At 38.2% G+C, this 18608-nt stretch overlaps 1 protein-coding gene across 1 annotated transcript; it reads left to right on the top strand.

The window, feature by feature from the left end:
- The first annotated feature begins 7762 nt into the window (after positions 1 to 7762).
- LOC146901022 (uncharacterized) lies at positions 7763 to 9199 on the top strand. Its single transcript, XM_085737005.1, has one exon. The coding sequence runs from the start codon at positions 7763 to 7765 to the stop codon at positions 9197 to 9199; it is 1437 nt and encodes a 478-aa protein (XP_085593131.1).
- Positions 9200 to 18608: the final 9409 nt, after the last annotated feature.

Below are 18608 nucleotides of genomic sequence, written 5' to 3'. Positions count from 1 at the left end.
AAGCATCCTTTAAAATCCACACCATCCAGCTGCAAGTACGAACGAACACTTGTCACATCATCCATTCGGCTACTAGCTTGCTAATCCACCTGATATCTGAAACAAATAAGGATTGGGATGAGACATAATGTCTCAGTGAGTTCCACCTAATCCTAGGCTATAGGCAACCTCAAGGGAACCTACGGTCACCACGTGTCTACTTTACAACCTGACGGTTTATTATACGTGTGTGGGGACTTGCATGCTTAGACGGTTGTGCATACTAGGACCGTCTTACCTTCATCTTACTTGTTATAGGTTTACTATAATCTTATGTGTCATGGCGGTCAAGGGAACCTAAGACCACTACCCCAAGATACGGTAAACGCATCGAGGTCTTCATGTAATCATGTTTATGACACAATCCTAAGCCGGACGATTAGGGAGACCTAAGATCGTCTTCGGCATCACATTCTTTACTTGTCCAAGTCATGTGTTGTACTTAGCATATCATACATGGCTTCATTCGTATTCATAATCATATCATATCATAATCGCATCTAAGTTCATTAATCATTATGTTAGCGTTGAACAAACATCATTATCTTGATTCATTTTACGGAAAGTCCCGGGTGGAGTAACCCCGAGTACAATCCCATACATGACCGATGTACGTACATCGGACTCCCTCGGTGTCGTGCGGGTCCCTTGCGGCTTAAACCGTTCCCCTTAGGTCGAGATCCTCCCGTATCCCCCTGACGTGGATAACAAGAGACACGAGCACCGCCATGCGGTTATTACATAGTCTTACGGTTTCGGTGACATGCGGGTCCCTTACGGCTTGAATCGTTTTCATATTGAGAACCCCTTGTACCCCCCTGATGTGGATAGCAAGACATGCCACCTACTTATACATATCATGATATTGTCGTCAATTTAGGTTAAACCTATTCATACATACATGTTTACCTCGGATCCTAGATCGATCCGATTAACGGTAAATGTTCTTACTTGTCATCATATCATGGTGGAGAAACATCTATCCTATCCACGAATTAATGCTTGCTATATCGATCATAATCATGTGCGAAGATAACATACTTCGCTCCTAATCACCCTAGTGATTCTTGCTATTATTCTAGTTCTCGACTACTATGTCGAGGCTCTAGTTTCCCTTTACTTAAGAAGTATCATGCTACCCGATTCTTATCGTACCATCTCTCGTGTACCATGCTTGAATACACTTGTCAAACACTTGCTTCATTCATAAAGGAGTTTTCTTTCAAAGATTAACATTTAGGATCTTGGTTTGAGGGGTTCACTTTTGTAAAAAGATACTACGGAGGAAACCGCCTCGCGAAACGCCATGTAACGCCCGTCTTAATTATTTAATTAATTTGATGAAGTTTAGAATATATTTATAAATATATGCTTATATGATTTATGATTTAAGTAATTTATATGACTAAGATGTGTGAATTATATGATTCGTGAGGTTGAGTAGTTTATATGATTTATGAATAAATTATGTGGAGTATATGATGTTGTGAAGTTGTTATGTTGGTGTGATTTATTTTATTATTAAATAAAATAAGATATGAAAAATAAAATAAAAATATTAGAAGTTGGGCTGTGAGGTGGAAATAGTAAGTTTATAGGTGAGATGAGCAATAAGGGTAAATAAATAAGACAAACATAAGTGGGAGACGTTTTTACGTGAAACACTTTTGGAAAAGGGAGAAAAAGTCAGAAGAGGAGATCAAGAGGGAGAGAGAGCTGCGATTCTGCTATAATCAGGTAACGGTGAGACTAATTTTCAATATTATTAAGGTTATAATTCTGTAGAATGATTTAGCATGATTAGGTTGAGTTTTGTGAGAATTGATGAATTAGGGTTTGAGGGAGTTTGAGGATTAATTGATGAAAAGTTGTTAGATTGATGAAGAGACTGTAATTAGACCTTAGATAATCCCCATAATGATTATCATAAGTAATTTTGAAGCTAAAACTATGTGATTAGATGAGATGTCGGTGAGTTAAGAATTAGGGTTGTGAGGTTTTGGAAAACGAGTTTTGAGTGGTTTAAACTTGAATTTTTCTGTAGAATATGATAGAGCTTAGTGTCAGGAGCGCGTAGGCGAAAACGGCATCGAAAACGGATTAACGGTTTGAGTTTTACGGCCGAAAACGTGAAAGGTAGAAAATCTGAAGTTGTCTGTCGAACTATGAACGTGCCACGATGGAAGCCCAACGTGCCACGATTTTTCCAGAATCGAAACCATTTTTAGGCTGTCCAAACGTGCCACGATTGTACCTCAACGTGCCACGATGCAGTGTTGACTTAAACTATATTTGACCCATTTTTATGCCTCTAAAGGGTTCCTAAGATGTACAGTAAGGCCCCAAATCAATAAGCTTAATGAGAGGGATTTAATTAAGGGTTATAGGAGTAGTTCCTTGCCATAGTGTAGGATGCTTTCATAAGCTCCAGAAGTCTGTTCAGGTGACTGAGATTAGAATTGTTGTTGCATGAATGTTATAATGATGCTTTATGATACTTATGATGATGTAATTCATTCATTAGATGATGTTAACGCATTCAAGCGTTATTAAATGATGTATCTTGCTGCTGTTCCCTGCTATTGACTGTTAGTGTCTTGAGGTTGCATGAGTTGGTCTATGTTGTTGGAATTTAAGAAGTTGTCCATGATTATGAGTCGTATGAGTTGTTCACGTTGTTGTCTAAGTTGTTGGAAGTTGAGTTCATTGCATGCTCATTAAAGTTGGGGGCTTTAGGCCCGGCAGCCTTTGTGCTCATTAAAGTTGGGGGCTTTAGGCCCGACAGCCTTTGTGCTCATTAAAGTTGGGGGCTTTAGGCCCGACAGCCTTTGTGCTCATTAAAGTTGGGGGCTTTAGGCCCGGCAGCCTTTGTGCTCACACGTTGAAGACCCTATTGTGCTCATTTTGTTGTTGATTGGTACCACATGCATTTGCATATCAAGAAGTTTCATGATGGTCTAAGTTGTTAAGTTGTTGTTGAGTTGATAGAGTTGCATTGTCAAGATGAGTTGTGTTGTTAAGTCGTTGTTGAGTTGGTAAAGTTGCATTGTCAAGATGAGTTGTGTTGTCGAGCTAAGTGTTAAGTTGATTATGATTTGTGATGATATTTAGTAATGGTATTTGATGATTGTATTTGTTATGAAATGAAAAATATGTTGAGTGTTAATTGTGGATATGTTATTAATGTTTAAGTTGTTAAATGCATTTTATTGGATTATATGCTTAATGTATTGATTATGAAATCTCACCCCTTCTGCGTATATGTTGCCTCGACCATGGGTAATGTGCAGGTAATAAAGACTAGAGGCGTTTGTGAGTGGACTCCTCACATTGTGTCTAGGTGCTCTGATACGTAACGGGATGGGGACTTGCTTTACTACTATTCCTTACGTGTCCTTATGAACTTTTTATGAATAAATGTTGAACTGAAACTATGAGATTTTGATGAGGCCTGCGTGCCAAGACTTTTAATATGTTAAACTATTTTCCGCTGCAAGATTGTAGATTTTTTTTGATGTTGAATTTTGAGAGATAATTATTATTATCTGTTTTTAAGATTTTTAAGTAGTATGTGACATTCCGTTATGAATTAAATACTCTGATTTAAATGAAATTTTCAAGTTGGGAAAACGGGGTGTTACACGCCAAGCCTACCAAAAGCAAGCAAAACAGTGAGTTTCCTCACTGTCTTACTCGCCATGGCGAGTAGATTTGCTGGGGAGGCGAGCAGCAGCTCACAGCTGCGAGTTGGGGGCGAGCAGGACCCCCTGTTCGGCCCTCTAACTCGCCGTGGCGAGTAATAGCTCGTTGTGGCGAGTTGTGACAGTCCAGCAACCTCAAAATTGATATTTTTGACTTAAAAACCTCAATCCAAGCATCTCCAAATGTTATATGACCCTTAGAACCATTAGGAACCTTTAAAACATAAATTAAGCAAGTGTTCACAAGTCAAGCAAGCATGTCATACAATTGGGGTAATAATTTCTATATATAAACAATAAATAACTACATGTTTTCTTGCAAGCATAATCACATAATTCCAAGGGTGGGAACTATCTAAGGAACTCACCTTGCAAGTTCTTAAAGCAATTCCAAGCCTCAAGCTCAAGCAAGCATCATCTTCCCCTTTTACAACTGTCATACCCCAATTTTTGACCTAAGGATCCTGCATTCATACACTGACGCGTGTCGCCTGACCCTGATCAGTCTCTGATTTTCAGTGAAAATTCGGCAGGGAGGTATTTTAAAATACCTCATATTTGATTCCAAGTCGGGCCCTCTTCTCTCTATTTTTATTTTTAATTCTTATTTCCATTTTTTTTAATTAATTAACTAATTTTAAATTTTAGTTCTTTTTTTAGTCATTATGTCTTTTTATTTTATTTTATTAATTACTCTTTTTAGATAAATCCAAAGGTCAAGTCTGCATATTTCATTTATTATTATTATTTATTTTTTCATTTTTTATTATTACTATTTGTTAAAAAAAATCCAAAAAAGAGTCCAAGTTCATAGCAACATGTTGCCACGCATATGCCATTCCAATCCAGTTTCCAAACCTCATCTGCAAGCAATTTTCCAGGAGCGGAATCCTCAATCCAGCACAAGTTTCTACTTCTTAGTAACAAACCCTAATCATCAAACCTGGGTCCTATAAAAACCAAGCCTGCAGAACACAATAGGGGGGGCCGAAATTCATCACAGAGGCCAATTTTCAACGACAAAATTCATCAACCGCACTCACAAACAATTTTCACGATCCAATTCTCGAAACCTGCACAAAAGAAAAAACAACCAACACAACAGTTGCATACCCAGCTCGACGTCGATTCATCAGACACACACAATTCACAAGCCAAAACTTCACTCAAACAGCCAATTTTCATAACCTGTGACACTCATAATTTCAGAACACAACATCAGTTTTCAACAGCAGTAACACCAACGTCAAACCATTCGACCCCAACACCATACCGTTCATAACACAATTGACCAATCCATAAAAACCCACAAATCCATCAACACCATACCTCAAACCGTCAAACAACAACAAACGACCCATACCCATACATACGGTCGACCAACACCCGCAATCACAAACCAAACACTCACAGTCGCGGAACCAATCGCAAAGGTCAACACCAACGGCACTGGCTTTCAAATCGGATCAAAGGAAAAAGAGGAGAGGAAGAATCAAAGTCAGAAGACGTCACAACCGATTCACAAACAGAACCGCACCACACATTCGTAGACGGACTGGATCCAGATACAACAACAACAACTACGGTCGTACTACAAGCACCAAACAAGACTGTCAAACCAAGCAGAAACCGTCATTCCAACATCCAAAAAGGTAGTACTTTGTCTTCTTTTTTGTCTCTCTCTAGATTTAGAAGATTGGGTTGATATTTGGGAAATTTTGGATTAAGATTTGAATAGAGGGAGGGGAATAGAAGAAATAACGAAAAAAAACAAAATAAGAGCCTTAACAGTACCGGCGGCGGCGCCGCCACCCCCGGCCGGCCAACCGCCGCCGGAATCCCCTACCTTCTCGTCGGAGAAGAAAACAGAAACAGAGAGAGAATTGAGAGAGTTTGAGATGAAGAGAGAGAAGACAAAAGGGGAAATGAGTAAAAAGTGGGTCTTACACCCTTATATACTTCCCTGAACCGGTTCGGTCCTCCTGGAACCGACCCAGGTGTGAACCGAACCGACCCCCTCCCTAAACCGTTTCCATATAAGCCCACCTGCACTTCTGTGTGCTCTTAAGGCCCAGACTCGTTTTTTAATCACTGCACCATCTTGTTTACTGCTGCACCTCCTGCATTCATTCTTTCTTTCCCTTTTTCCATTTTTCATCACGTTTATTATTTTGTTCCATGCATTTTATTTCAATTACATTTTATTTCACCGTATCTCATATTATTTTAGGTCGCTTTTGCATTTTTATTTCATTGTTAAGCATTTTTAAATTATTAGTTTGTATATTAGGTTTTGATGTAAATCATTCATGCATTTTAGTTTAGTTTCATCATTTTGCATATTAATTTATTCATCCTTGTCGGACTTTAGAATGTATGTTAGGTTTAATGTAAATACATCTTTAGTTTAGGTTTATTATCGTGCATATTTATTTTTATTGCAGACCTTAGAATGTAAATAGGCTTTTTGTAATAGCTTAGGTGCATGTGGGCGTGCGTGTGTGTATGCCTCTATCTTTCATGCTTGCTAGCTTAGGTTAAAGGTCCTAGTGGTGGTCCAACGCCACCATAAGGTACCTACGCGTTTTACTTTATGCTCCGTTAGTTTAATCCTTATTCCAATTATTTGAAAACCACAAAAAACATCCAAATAGTCCAAAAAATCACAAAAATATTTTCTTAAATAAACCTTGATCCTAAATCAAGTGACGTCCTTTTTATTTTCTTTCCTTAATCAAACTTTAATCAATTTAATCATATTTCAAGTCATTTTTCTTTAATATTAAAAAACACAAACAAATATTCTTTTGCCACTTTGGCTTTTCATTTTAAAACTTTTTTTCCAAACTAATAAAAAATACACAACCAATCAAACGTCAGTTTTTTTTAACCCCGAACTACGAGGTTTTGATCCCTCACGGGTACGTAGGCAGAGGACCATGTCCTTCCAAATCAATAAAATGTAGATAAACTAGGTCCCCTTTTTTTTTTTAATCATTCCAATTTCTTTTTTTCATAAAAAATAAGCAAGTTATAGCACATTAATTAAATAAAATCAAAAGGTTCCCGTAGAGTACTACGGACATAAAGGGTGCTAACACCTTCCCTTTATGTAACTAACCCCCGAACCCTAAATCTTTTCAAAATGTGGGGTGTTTGAACTTTTTTCCCCTTTTCTTAAAAAAATTAAAATGTTCGGTCGTGAAATCGAAAGTGAGTCAAAAGCTAATCAAATAGCCTTGATCTCCGAAAAAATGACGCGACAGAAATGGCGACTTCACTGGGGACCCCCTAAGAGGGTTGAGCCTAACTTGGCTTTATTTAATTTTTGTGCTATAACTTGCTAAAAAAACAAAAAAATAAAAGATGGAAATATCTGTATATATGTTCTCCCTTCTTCTTCCTTCCTTCTTCTAACGTGAGTGGTGAGATAAGTCCTACACCCGGACTTGAGAGAAATTTAAGATAGGACGGTGGTATAATCATAGTGCCTTGCCAAGAGTGAATTTTGGTTTGTGACACATGTGATAACCCCACTCAACTGAGGGATCTTGGAAGTGTACTATGTTGGCATGAGTATTCGTGTTTGCATGTTATTTTCAAGTGACTGTCGAAAGTTGAGGACCTTTAGTTACCTTTAACCCCTCTTGGCCTTTTAGGACGTGGTGCGGTGGCTAATCATGAGTAATCTTGGTTTAGTTGACACGCGATACCACACTCAGACGAGACTTTCTTACGAATATTATTGGAACGGAAGTATTTCCGTAACCTGATAGTGTTCGGAAGTGGTTGATAACTCTGGGAACTTGGTAGAACCCGTGATACAGGTACATTTGAAAACCATAGTCCTTACCAATGGCGTTTTTACCCTTGACTCCATCATTATGGGCCTAACCTCACTGTGTTTTCATCGTTTGTGTAGCATATTCATGCATACATGCATTCATTCATAAAACCTTCTTTTTCATCATCAAAATATCGAAGGACTTATATGGACTTTTTTCCTTTTGTAAACATCATAGATGGAAATTCCTACAAGAAACACTAGGAAGTATACTTTCCAGAAGCCAGATGTGGCTAAATTAAGGGAGCTAGGGAGGAAGGTAGCTAGCCAGGATGATTTTCGCGAACTCCATGGGAAACTGCTGGATATCCTCAAGGTAGATGTTACAAAAGGCGTCTTGGAGACTTTGGTTCAATTTTATGACCGTCATTGTCACTGTTTTACTTTCCCAGACTATCAGCTTGTCCCTACACTAGAAGAGTACTCTCATTTGATCGGTATAACCGTGCTTAACAAAGTACCTTTCAGCGGCCTTGAACCCAATCCCAAAGCCACAACCATTGCTAAATCCCTCCATCTTGAAACCTCCATCGTAAGAGATAATCTTATTGTCCAAACCAAAGGGGGTCCCTTAGGTTTCTCCACCGATTTCCTCTACGATCAGGCTTCCATTTTTGAACAGTCTGGCGCCAACCATGCCTTTTACTCTGTCTTAGCCTTACTTATCTATGGTCTTGTGCTTTTCCCGAACATCCCTAACTTTGTTGACATCCGTGCCATCCAAGTTTTTCTTACCAAAAACCCCGTCCTTACTCTTCTAGCAAACACCTACCATTCCATCCATGATCGAACTCTTGCAACTCGTGGAGCTATCCTTTGTTGTGCACCTTTACTCTACAAATGGTTCGTCTCTCATCTACCTCAACCCCGCTCTTTCATAGCCAACCTTGAAGGTACTCCCTGGTCTAAAAAAATCATGGCCTTGACAACAGCTGATATAGTTTGGTACCATCCAACCTGGGATGATGGGACAGTCATTATCAGATGTGGTGACTATCCCAATGTACCTCTCATTGGTATGGAGGGAGGAATTAGCTACAATCCCGTCCTTGCCCGACATCAATTGGGATACCCGATGAAGACACAACCAAGTAACCTTGCTTTAACCAATGAGTTCTACAGCAATGACAGTAATCACCTGGGTAAAAGGGAGGAATTTGTGCAAGCTTGGCGGAGTATTCACAGACTTAACAGGAACCAATTGGGAAAAAGGGACAATTTTCTGCATGGATCTTACATTCACTGGGTCATCGGTAAAGCTATCCAGAATCAGATGCCTTACACGGTACCGAGGCTCGTATCCGCAACAATTCCATCTTCATCATTACCTTTACCCTCTAAGACTCTGGGAGAGCACCAAGAACGATTGGCTGATAAAGACCGAGAAATTGCCACTTGGAAAAGGAAATATGACGAGGCTATGCTCATGATGGAAGATAAAAATGAAGAAATAAGGAAGCAGGAAAGTGTGATTCTCAAATTAGGGCAACAGATGATCGAGAGAGATGATCTACTCCAGGAGAAGGACAGGCTGCTTAAAAAGCATATCACTAAGAAGCAGCGCATGGATTCCATGGATTTGTTTGACGGTCCACACTCAGATTTTGAGGAGTAGTCCACTACAAGAGCTCAAGAGATTCCCAGTTGTTTCACCACTTTATGTTATTTTCTAGCTTTTTGTGATGTACTTTGGAGTCTATCCCTTGGCTCAGTTTTGTTAAAAGGGAATTATCTTGTAGTACTTTAAATATTCAATGGAATTTTCAATTATGTTGTTTACAAATTTGCTTTTATAAGTCCTTCGGTAAATAAAAAATGTGTCTATTTTTTGCATAACATCATGCATCATTTTGCATTTCATTGTCTCAATTTCGAGTCTCACAAATATTTCTTTTCCATAAAAAGGGTCAATCTATTTCAAAAGTGGTCTGGCTGTCTTTGTCTAAGGCCAACTCGCACCTACGACACTCGTGCAAACAAAAAGGGAGAAGTGTGGACAAGAGATCACAACGCTCCAGGGCGAGTCAAAGAAGCCGCAGTTCCAGCAGGGGCACGAACGCCAACATCAACAACGGCCTCGACAACAGGCTCCAAAGATGCAGTTTGACCCAATCCCAATGACGTATGCGGAGCTGCTTACCATCTTGCTCATGAAGAACCTTGTCAAAACTAGAAAGCCTCCTCGAGTGCCCAACGAGTTGCCGGTTGGGTATCAACCTGACCTCTCCTGTGCCTTTCATCAAGGAGCACCCGGCCATGACATTGAGCACTGTCTCTCTTTGAAGATTGAAGTCCAGAAGCTGATTGAAGCCAATATATTGCTCTTCGAAGATTGAATTCGGACTTGCAAGCCACATTTGGGTCGTTTTTGATGTTCCTTCTACTACTTATCTGTTCAAATAATGCGTTGGTTTGTTGTTTGCTGCTTTTCAAAAAAAAACCTTTCGTTCTGCCCGAGACGAAAGTGAACTGGTGTGGGGCTTTTTGCTTTAAGCATTTTCATCATTAATAAAAAGGTCGTTTTGATCCCGACTTTGTTTTTTATTTTGTGCTTTGTTCTGGAAAAATGGTAATACAAAAAAACCAAAAAATATAATCATTCTCAAATATCTGCATAATCTTAACTTACACTTGTCAAAATCAATAATCAAATCATGCATTAATAAACCCATTGAACACGTTAACCATGTACTCTCTTCCAACTTTGAGTTCCCTGTGTCCGAAGCTGAAGAAGGAAAATGAAGAGATTCCCGACGAGATCTCTCACATATTGGGGCAACTTAGCCATTGAAGCTGCAAACAAAATATGAAGAAGATTGTCCAGAAGATGACATTCAATTACAAATACTGGCTCGGCGTGCTACCATTCGCTTTGCTCAAATATCGTACTTCAGTACACATTTCAACAGGGGCAGCCCCCCCTCCTTCCCCAAGATGCAACATAGAGGTCGTGCTTCCCGTGGAGGTTGAAGTCCCGTCAATAGGAGTTCTGGTAAAGTCCAAGCTTGATCGAGTTTAAACGCATGACGACCTTGTACAGATATATCAAAAGAGGTTTGGAACGAGCTTCTAATAAAAGGGTTCATCCCCATGAATTTCAAGAATGGAACCTTGTACTACTTTCCAGCCAGACTCCAATTGCAAGTGGACGCCTAACTATGAAGGCCCATGTGCAATGACTCTTGTGACTACAGATGTTGACAAGCTAGCACGTCCTGCGAACGCCGATGCAGTCAAGAAATACTTTGTCAAAAATACAAAAAAAGAAAAGCTCGATAAGCCGCAAACCTGAAAAGGTGGCTTAGGCAAAAATGAGCGTCTCGGTGGACTGAAACCCGAAAGGGCGGTCCAGGCAAAAATTAGAGACAAAAAAAAAATGATGATGATTATCCTGATAGATTGAAAACCCCAAAAGGGCGGTCTATGCAAAAGTTAAGGATCATGACAAAGTAACTGCATCCGGTCAGGCACAATCCGCTTGGGGCATACATGTTATCAAAAGAACCTCCGATTCGAAGCATCTGCAGATTAAAGACTCAGAACTGGGGCACTCAAAGTTGTTAGGAAGTATAACGGTTATTGTGTTCAATGTACCCTTCCCATATATTTACCATTTTCCAAATTTTTCAAAGATCCGTGGAGCCATGCCATTGGTAGGCCACCACTCAATTCATCAAATTCGAGCCTGTGCCCATTTATTTGGAACTCTCATTTATTCTATTTGCAAAATTTCTTCTATTTTTGATGGCAATACTTGAAGCAAAAATTTTCAGAATACAAAAACTTTTTTTTTACATCTTTTGAAAAGTATGAACAACAAACGCACTCTCTTTGAACTTGTGAGTAGTCGAAGCGTACATCAGCATCCGCCTCGAGAACGGTTACATTCCGGAAGAGAAACATGTCTAAACACAATGGAGGGGACCTCTGCTTCAAGCAAGATGCTTTCACAGTCAAAAAAAAATATATACAAAAATGATACAAAAAATCAATGCTCGCTAAGTCGAAAAACCTGAAAAGGCGGCTTAGGCAATAGAGAGCGTCCCGGTGGACTGAAAACCCGAAAGGGCGGTCCAGGCAAAAATTAGGGGCACAAAAAAGGAATATACTCCCGGTGGACTGAAAACCCGAAAGGGCGGTCCAGGCAAAAGTTAGGGGTTTTAAAAAAAAAATACAAAAATGACTGTCGAAGCATGACAAGGGAAAAGCATTCCGCGCTGATTTACAAATGGCGACTTCTTCCAAATTTTGGTCAACAATGGGCTCTATCCGCAGGAGGCATCAATTGCTACCTTGCGCAATATTTTCACACCGTCAACGACTTGATTTGTTCACAATAACATCATCTCCAAGGAAGTTTGCCGAGTGTTTGTACTGCGATGTCAGTCCGACTCCCATCTTACCTGTCTTGTCTTGTTTCATCAAGTCATCTGTCATATACAGTCGTACAAGTTACATCCATACATTCATCCATTTATACAATCGCACACATTCATACACTCATGCCCACACAACATATACACAACATCAATTCATACATGATTGCATTAGTCACCAAAATCTTGTGTCGATCGTGTCTCTTCAGTTCGGTCTTTACTTATCATTGCGTCAAGCAGCAAGTTTCTACACATGAACATCTGACATCTACCTTCTTATCATCAGAAGTGTCATCCCCAGTGTGTCTGGTCCAGAGATGTCACTCATTATAAGCCCGGTGGATTCCGGCGAACTCTTACAAAGCCCAGTGGATTCTGGCAAACTTTTATCAAAAGCCGAGTGGATTCTCGCAAAAGCCGAGTGGATTCTCGCAAAAAGCCCAGTGGATTCTGGCGAACTTTTATCAAAAGCCGAGTGGATTCTCGCAAAACCCGAGTGGATTCTCGCAAAAGCCCAGTGGATTCTGGCAAACTTTTATCAAAAGCCGAGTGGATTCTCGCAAAAGCCGAGTGGATTCTCGCAAAAAGCCGAGTGGATTCTCGCAAAAGCCCAGTGGATTCTGGCGAACTTTTATCAAAAGTCGAGTGGATTCTCGCAAAAGCCGAGTGGATTCTCGCAAATGTTTATCTTGTTTCAAGTGGCGAGTCCTAGACAACGGACAGCTTGAGTCTACATTTTATCTTGTGTCAAGTGGCAAGTCCTAAACAACGGACAACTTGAGTCTACCTCTATATTGCTTCGAGTGGCAAGTCCTAAACAACGGACAGCTTGAGTTCACCTTTATCTTGTTTCAAGTGGCAAGTCCTAAACAACGGACAGCTTGAGTCTACCTTTACCTTGTTTCAAGTGGCAAGTCCTAAACAACGGACAGCTTGAGTCTACATTTTATCTTGTTTCAAGTGGCAAGTCCTAAACAACGGACAGCTTGAGTTTACCTTTATCAGTGTCAAGTGGCAAGTCCTAAACAACGGACAGCTTGAGTCTATCCTTTTTCAAGTGGCAAGTCCTAAAACAACGGACAGCTTGAGTCTATCCTTTTTCAAGTGGCAAGTCCTAAACAACGGACAACTTGAATTTACCTTTATCGCGTTTCAAGTGGCAAGTCCTACATAACGGACAGCTTGAGTCTTTTTTTTATCTTGTTTCAAGCTGCCAGTCCTAAACAACGGACCGCATGAGTTTACCTTTGGTCATGTTTCAGTTTGGAATCACATCTTATTTTCAAAAGTGTCATCCCCAGTCTAGTTGTTCAAGTGATGTCGCTAAAAAGTTTTGTCCTCATTAAGCTATCGTTCCAAACCGATATGGTAGTAGACAATCCTTCCCCAGTGAAACTACATTCCCCCTAGCGGAGTCGGATCCCATTCTTCAACGAATTTGGGTATCCCGTCGTTGTTTCTCGTCTCAGTCAAGTCAACTTTGTCGTCCTGCATTCATACTTGCATCACAACCATTCATAGCATCTTAGGTCCAAAATTGGTGTACTTTATATTTAAGTATCTTCGACCCGTCAAATCGAAGATTTCATCTTCAAATCTCCGGACGAAGAAACTTAAATAGGGGCATCTGGCATACCCCAATTTTTGACCTAAGGATCCTGCATTCATACACTGACGCGTGTCACCTGACCCTGATCATTCTCTGATTTTCAGTGAAAATTCGGCAGGGAGGTATTTTAAAATACCTCATATTTGATTCCAAGTCGGGCCCTCTTCTCTCTATTTTTATTTTTAATTCTTATTTCCATTTTTTTTAATTAATTAACTAATTTTAAATTTTAGTTCTTTTTTTAGTCATTATGTCTTTTTATTTTATTTTATTAATTACTCTTTTTAGATAAATCCAAAGGTCAAGTCTGCATATTTCATTTTTTATTATTATTTATTTTTTTCATTTTTTATTATTACTATTTGTTAAAAAAAATCCAAAAAAGAGTCCAAGTTCATAGCAACATGTTGCCACGCATATGCCATTCCAATCCAGTTTCCAAACCTCATCTGCAAGCAATTTTCCAGGAGCGGAATCCTCAATCCAGCACAAGTTTCTACTTCTTAGTAACAAACCCTAATCATCAAACCTGGGTCCTATAAAAACCAAGCCTGCAGAACACAATAGGGGGGGGGGGAGGGCCGAAATTCATCACAGAGGCCAATTTTCAACGACAAAATTCATCAACCGCACTCACAAACAATTTTCACGATCCAATTCTCGAAACCTGCACAAAAGAAAAAACAACCAACACAACAGTTGCATACCCAGCTCGACGTCGATTCATCAGACACACACAATTCACAAGCCAAAACTTCACTCAAACAGCCAATTTTCATAACCTGTGACACTCATAATTTCAGAACACAACATCAGTTTTCAACAGCAGTAACACCAACGTCAAACCATTCGACCCCAACACCATACCGTTCATAACACAATTGACCAATCCATAAAAACCCACAAATCCATCAACACCATACCTCAAACCGTCAAACAACAACAAACGACCCATACCCATACATACGGTCGACCAACACCCGCAATCACAAACCAAACACTCACAGTCGCGGAACCAATCGCAAAGGTCAACACCAACGGCACTGGCTTTCAAATCGGATCAAAGGAAAAAGAGGAGAGGAAGAATCAAAGTCAGAAGACGTCACAACCGATTCACAAACAGAACCGCACCACACATTCGTAGACGGACTGGATCCAGATACAACAACAACAACTACGGTCGTACTACAAGCACCAAACAAGACTGTCAAACCAAGCAGAAACCGTCATTCCAACATCCAAAAAGGTAGTACTTTGTCTTCTTTTTTGTCTCTCTCTAGATTTAGAAGATTGGGTTGATATTTGGGAAATTTTGGATTAAGATTTGAATAGAGGGAGGGGAATAGAAGAAATAACGAAAAAAAACAAAAAAAGAGCCTTAACAGTACCGGCGGCGGCGCCGCCACCCCCGGCCGGCCAACCGCCGCCGGAATCCCCTACCTTCTCGTCGGAGAAGAAAACAGAAACAGAGAGAGAATTGAGAGAGTTTGAGATGAAGAGAGAGAAGACAAAAGGGGAAATGAGTAAAAAGTGGGTCTTACACCCTTATATACTTCCCTGAACCGGTTCGGTCCTCCTGGAACCGACCCAGGTGTGAACCGAACCGACCCCCTCCCTAAACCGTTTCCATATAAGCCCACCTGCACTTCTGTGTGCTCTTAAGGCCCGGACTCGTTTTTTAATCACTGCACCATCTTGTTTACTGCTGCACCTCCTGCATTCATTCTTTCTTTCCCTTTTTCCATTTTTCATCACGTTTATTATTTTGTTCCATGCATTTTATTTCAATTACATTTTATTTCACCGTATCTCATATTATTTTAGGTCGCTTTTGCATTTTTATTTCATTGTTAAGCATTTTTAAATTATTAGTTTGTATATTAGGTTTTGATGTAAATCATTCATGCATTTTAGTTTAGTTTCATCATTTTGCATATTAATTTATTCATCCTTGTCGGACTTTAGAATGTATGTTAGGTTTAATGTAAATACATCTTTAGTTTAGGTTTATTATCGTGCATATTTATTTTTATTGCAGACCTTAGAATGTAAATAGGCTTTTTGTAATAGCTTAGGTGCATGTGGGCGTGCGTGTGTGTATGCCTCTATCTTTCATGCTTGCTAGCTTAGGTTAAAGGTCCTAGTGGTGGTCCAACGCCACCATAAGGTACCTACGCGTTTTACTTTATGCTCCGTTAGTTTAATCCTTATTCCAATTATTTGAAAACCACAAAAAACATCCAAATAGTCCAAAAAATCACAAAAATATTTTCTTAAATAAACCTTGATCCTAAATCAAGTGACGTCCTTTTTATTTTCTTTCCTTAATCAAACTTTAATCAATTTAATCATATTTCAAGTCATTTTTCTTTAATATTAAAAAACACAAACAAATATTCTTTTGCCACTTTGGCTTTTCATTTTAAAACTTTTTTTCCAAACTAATAAAAAATACACAACCAATCAAACGTCAGTTTTTTTTAACCCCGAACTACGAGGTTTTGATCCCTCACGGGTACGTAGGCAGAGGACCATGTCCTTCCAAATCAATAAAATGTAGATAAACTAGGTCCCCTTTTTTTTTAATCATTCCAATTTCTTTTTTTCATAAAAAATAAGCAAGTTATAGCACATTAATTAAATAAAATCAAAAGGTTCCCGTAGAGTACTACGGACATAAAGGGTGCTAACACCTTCCCTTTATGTAACTAACCCCCGAACCCTAAATCTTTTCAAAATGTGGGGTGTTTGAACTTTTTTCCCCTTTTCTTAAAAAAATTAAAATGTTCGGTCGTGAAATCGAAAGTGAGTCAAAAGCTAATCAAATAGCCTTGATCTCCGAAAAAATGACGCGACAACAACCAATCCCTAGTTTGCTTCCTTGATCCCAAAGTTCCAAGAATCACAATCCTCACTTTAGTTCTTCAACCCAACCTCTATTCATCTTCTTTGATCATGGAGGAACCACTTCTTGCACCACTTCATGCTTCAACTCCCTTATAACCAAAACCTTAACTTAATGGAGGGAAGGAAAAGTTGAGAATCAAACAAAACTAAGCTTCCTTAAGCTTATGAAACCATAAAGAACATAGTCTAGAAACTTACCAAGAAAAGATGAAGATTTAGGAAGGATTGGTGAAGAAGAAGAGAAAGACAACTCAAATCAAGCTTCATATGATTATGGTGTCTTGAAAGATCATATGGTAAGCCTTGCCATGGATGGAAGAAGTTGGAAAGAATAGAGGAAGAGAAAGAGAGAAAGAAGGCGTGGGAGTAGAGAGAGGAGGGAGAGCTTCTTACCAACTCAAACCCTAGAGAGAGAAAGGGAAAAGATTGTGAAGATATTTAGCCCCAAAATCAATTAAATACTCCCTTAACGTGAAATTACCAAAATACCCTTTGCCTTAAGCGTGTTAAATACGACTCTGAGACTTAGCTTGTATTTGACTGTCATCACTTAATAATATTCTCCATAAATTTACTTTCCATTATATTAATCTTATGGCCCAATCGACGGTAATATTCCGACACTGACAGACGGGATATTACACACTTTCTTTCCTTTCAATCGATTTTTCTCTCTCATACGCATGGGCCACGAAATAAACCCACGACCACATGTTTAAAGGGACCCAAAACTCTTACCACTTGGACTAATTCATTATTGATTTTGTTACACTTTTTATTCTTGCATTGGACATTCATCTCATCATTTATATTTATTTTTTTGATATTATTATAATTTTTAATTTAAATAAATTGAATCTAATATACTGACACGTGTATTCGTGCATACAAACTTATAAAACTTATTTAATATCTAACCCGGGCAACGCCGGGTCTCTAAACTAGTTAAATTCTAAAAACTAAGCGTGATAAAATAAATTAAAGTGCGGTGGATTTCCCATAATGACATTGGATCAAAATGGAAGTCCCCTTTTCCTTGGATTCGATTACACTATTTTTGCGTTTTTTCGTTTTTTGACATAAAGCGGAATAAATAAATATGCATGCAATGCAAGATTCTCATTTATATTTACATTGGTTCCTAAATACATTATAAGGCATAATAAATAAAATGACAAAGTAATAATAATAAAATTAAATTACAAGTGCATAAAATAAATATGCTAAATAAAAGAAAAATAAAAAAATAAATAAAAAAAATGCAAGAGATGATGATGGTCCTAAATAAACTAAAGCATAAAATAGAAATAAATAAATAAATAAATAAAAAACAATAAAGTAAACTAACTATAAAGAGAAAATAAAGCATCTAATAAACTAAAAATAATAAAAAAATGCAATAAAATAAACTAAAGAGATAAAATAAAGCAAGCAAATAAAAAAATAAAAAAAATAAACAAAAAAAGGTGCAATAAAATAAAATAAAAAAACTTGTAATATTGCACACAAGTATGTGTGCTTAGAAATAAAATAAAAAAAGACAATAAAATAAAATAAGTAAAAAGTGCAATAAAATAAACTAAAGCCAATAAAACAACTAAAATAACAAGATGCGTAAAAAATAAACTAAAAAGTTCTAGGTAATGTTGCACACATGTATGTGTGCTTAAAAAGAAAAAACACAATAAAAATAAATAAATAAAAGAAAGCAAAGTTGAGATACTTACAGATCACCCATCAAAGAGATCATCACACTAACCGTGGGAGTTAAATAGCAACCTTATGAATAAGTTAACTCCATATCAAATGTGCTAATCTTCATTGGCTATTTTTTTATAACATTATTGAAGCTATTTTATTATTTTTATGACAATTTTTTTTATCTCATCTTCTCAAAATTATCTATTCTCTAATCTATTCTCTAATTATAAAACTTAATGTCTACCAAAAATACAATCTTACTCCTTCTTAATTTTTTGACACGTCATCAAAATCATATCCTTTTGTGTCTTTTGCTTCAACCTCCCCCGATTTTTTCTCTCTCAAAAACAAATTAAAACAAACTCACTCAATAAAACACACTAACTAATCTTTTTTAAAGAAAAAACAAACTTAATCTTAATCCCAATCAA

This window comes from Medicago sativa, chromosome 8, assembly GCF_051527215.1.
Source record: "Medicago sativa cultivar Bolivia chromosome 8, Bolivia_mono, whole genome shotgun sequence".
Classification (NCBI taxonomy): domain Eukaryota; kingdom Viridiplantae; phylum Streptophyta; class Magnoliopsida; order Fabales; family Fabaceae; genus Medicago; species Medicago sativa.
This window is presented reverse-complemented; position numbering and strand designations above follow the sequence as displayed.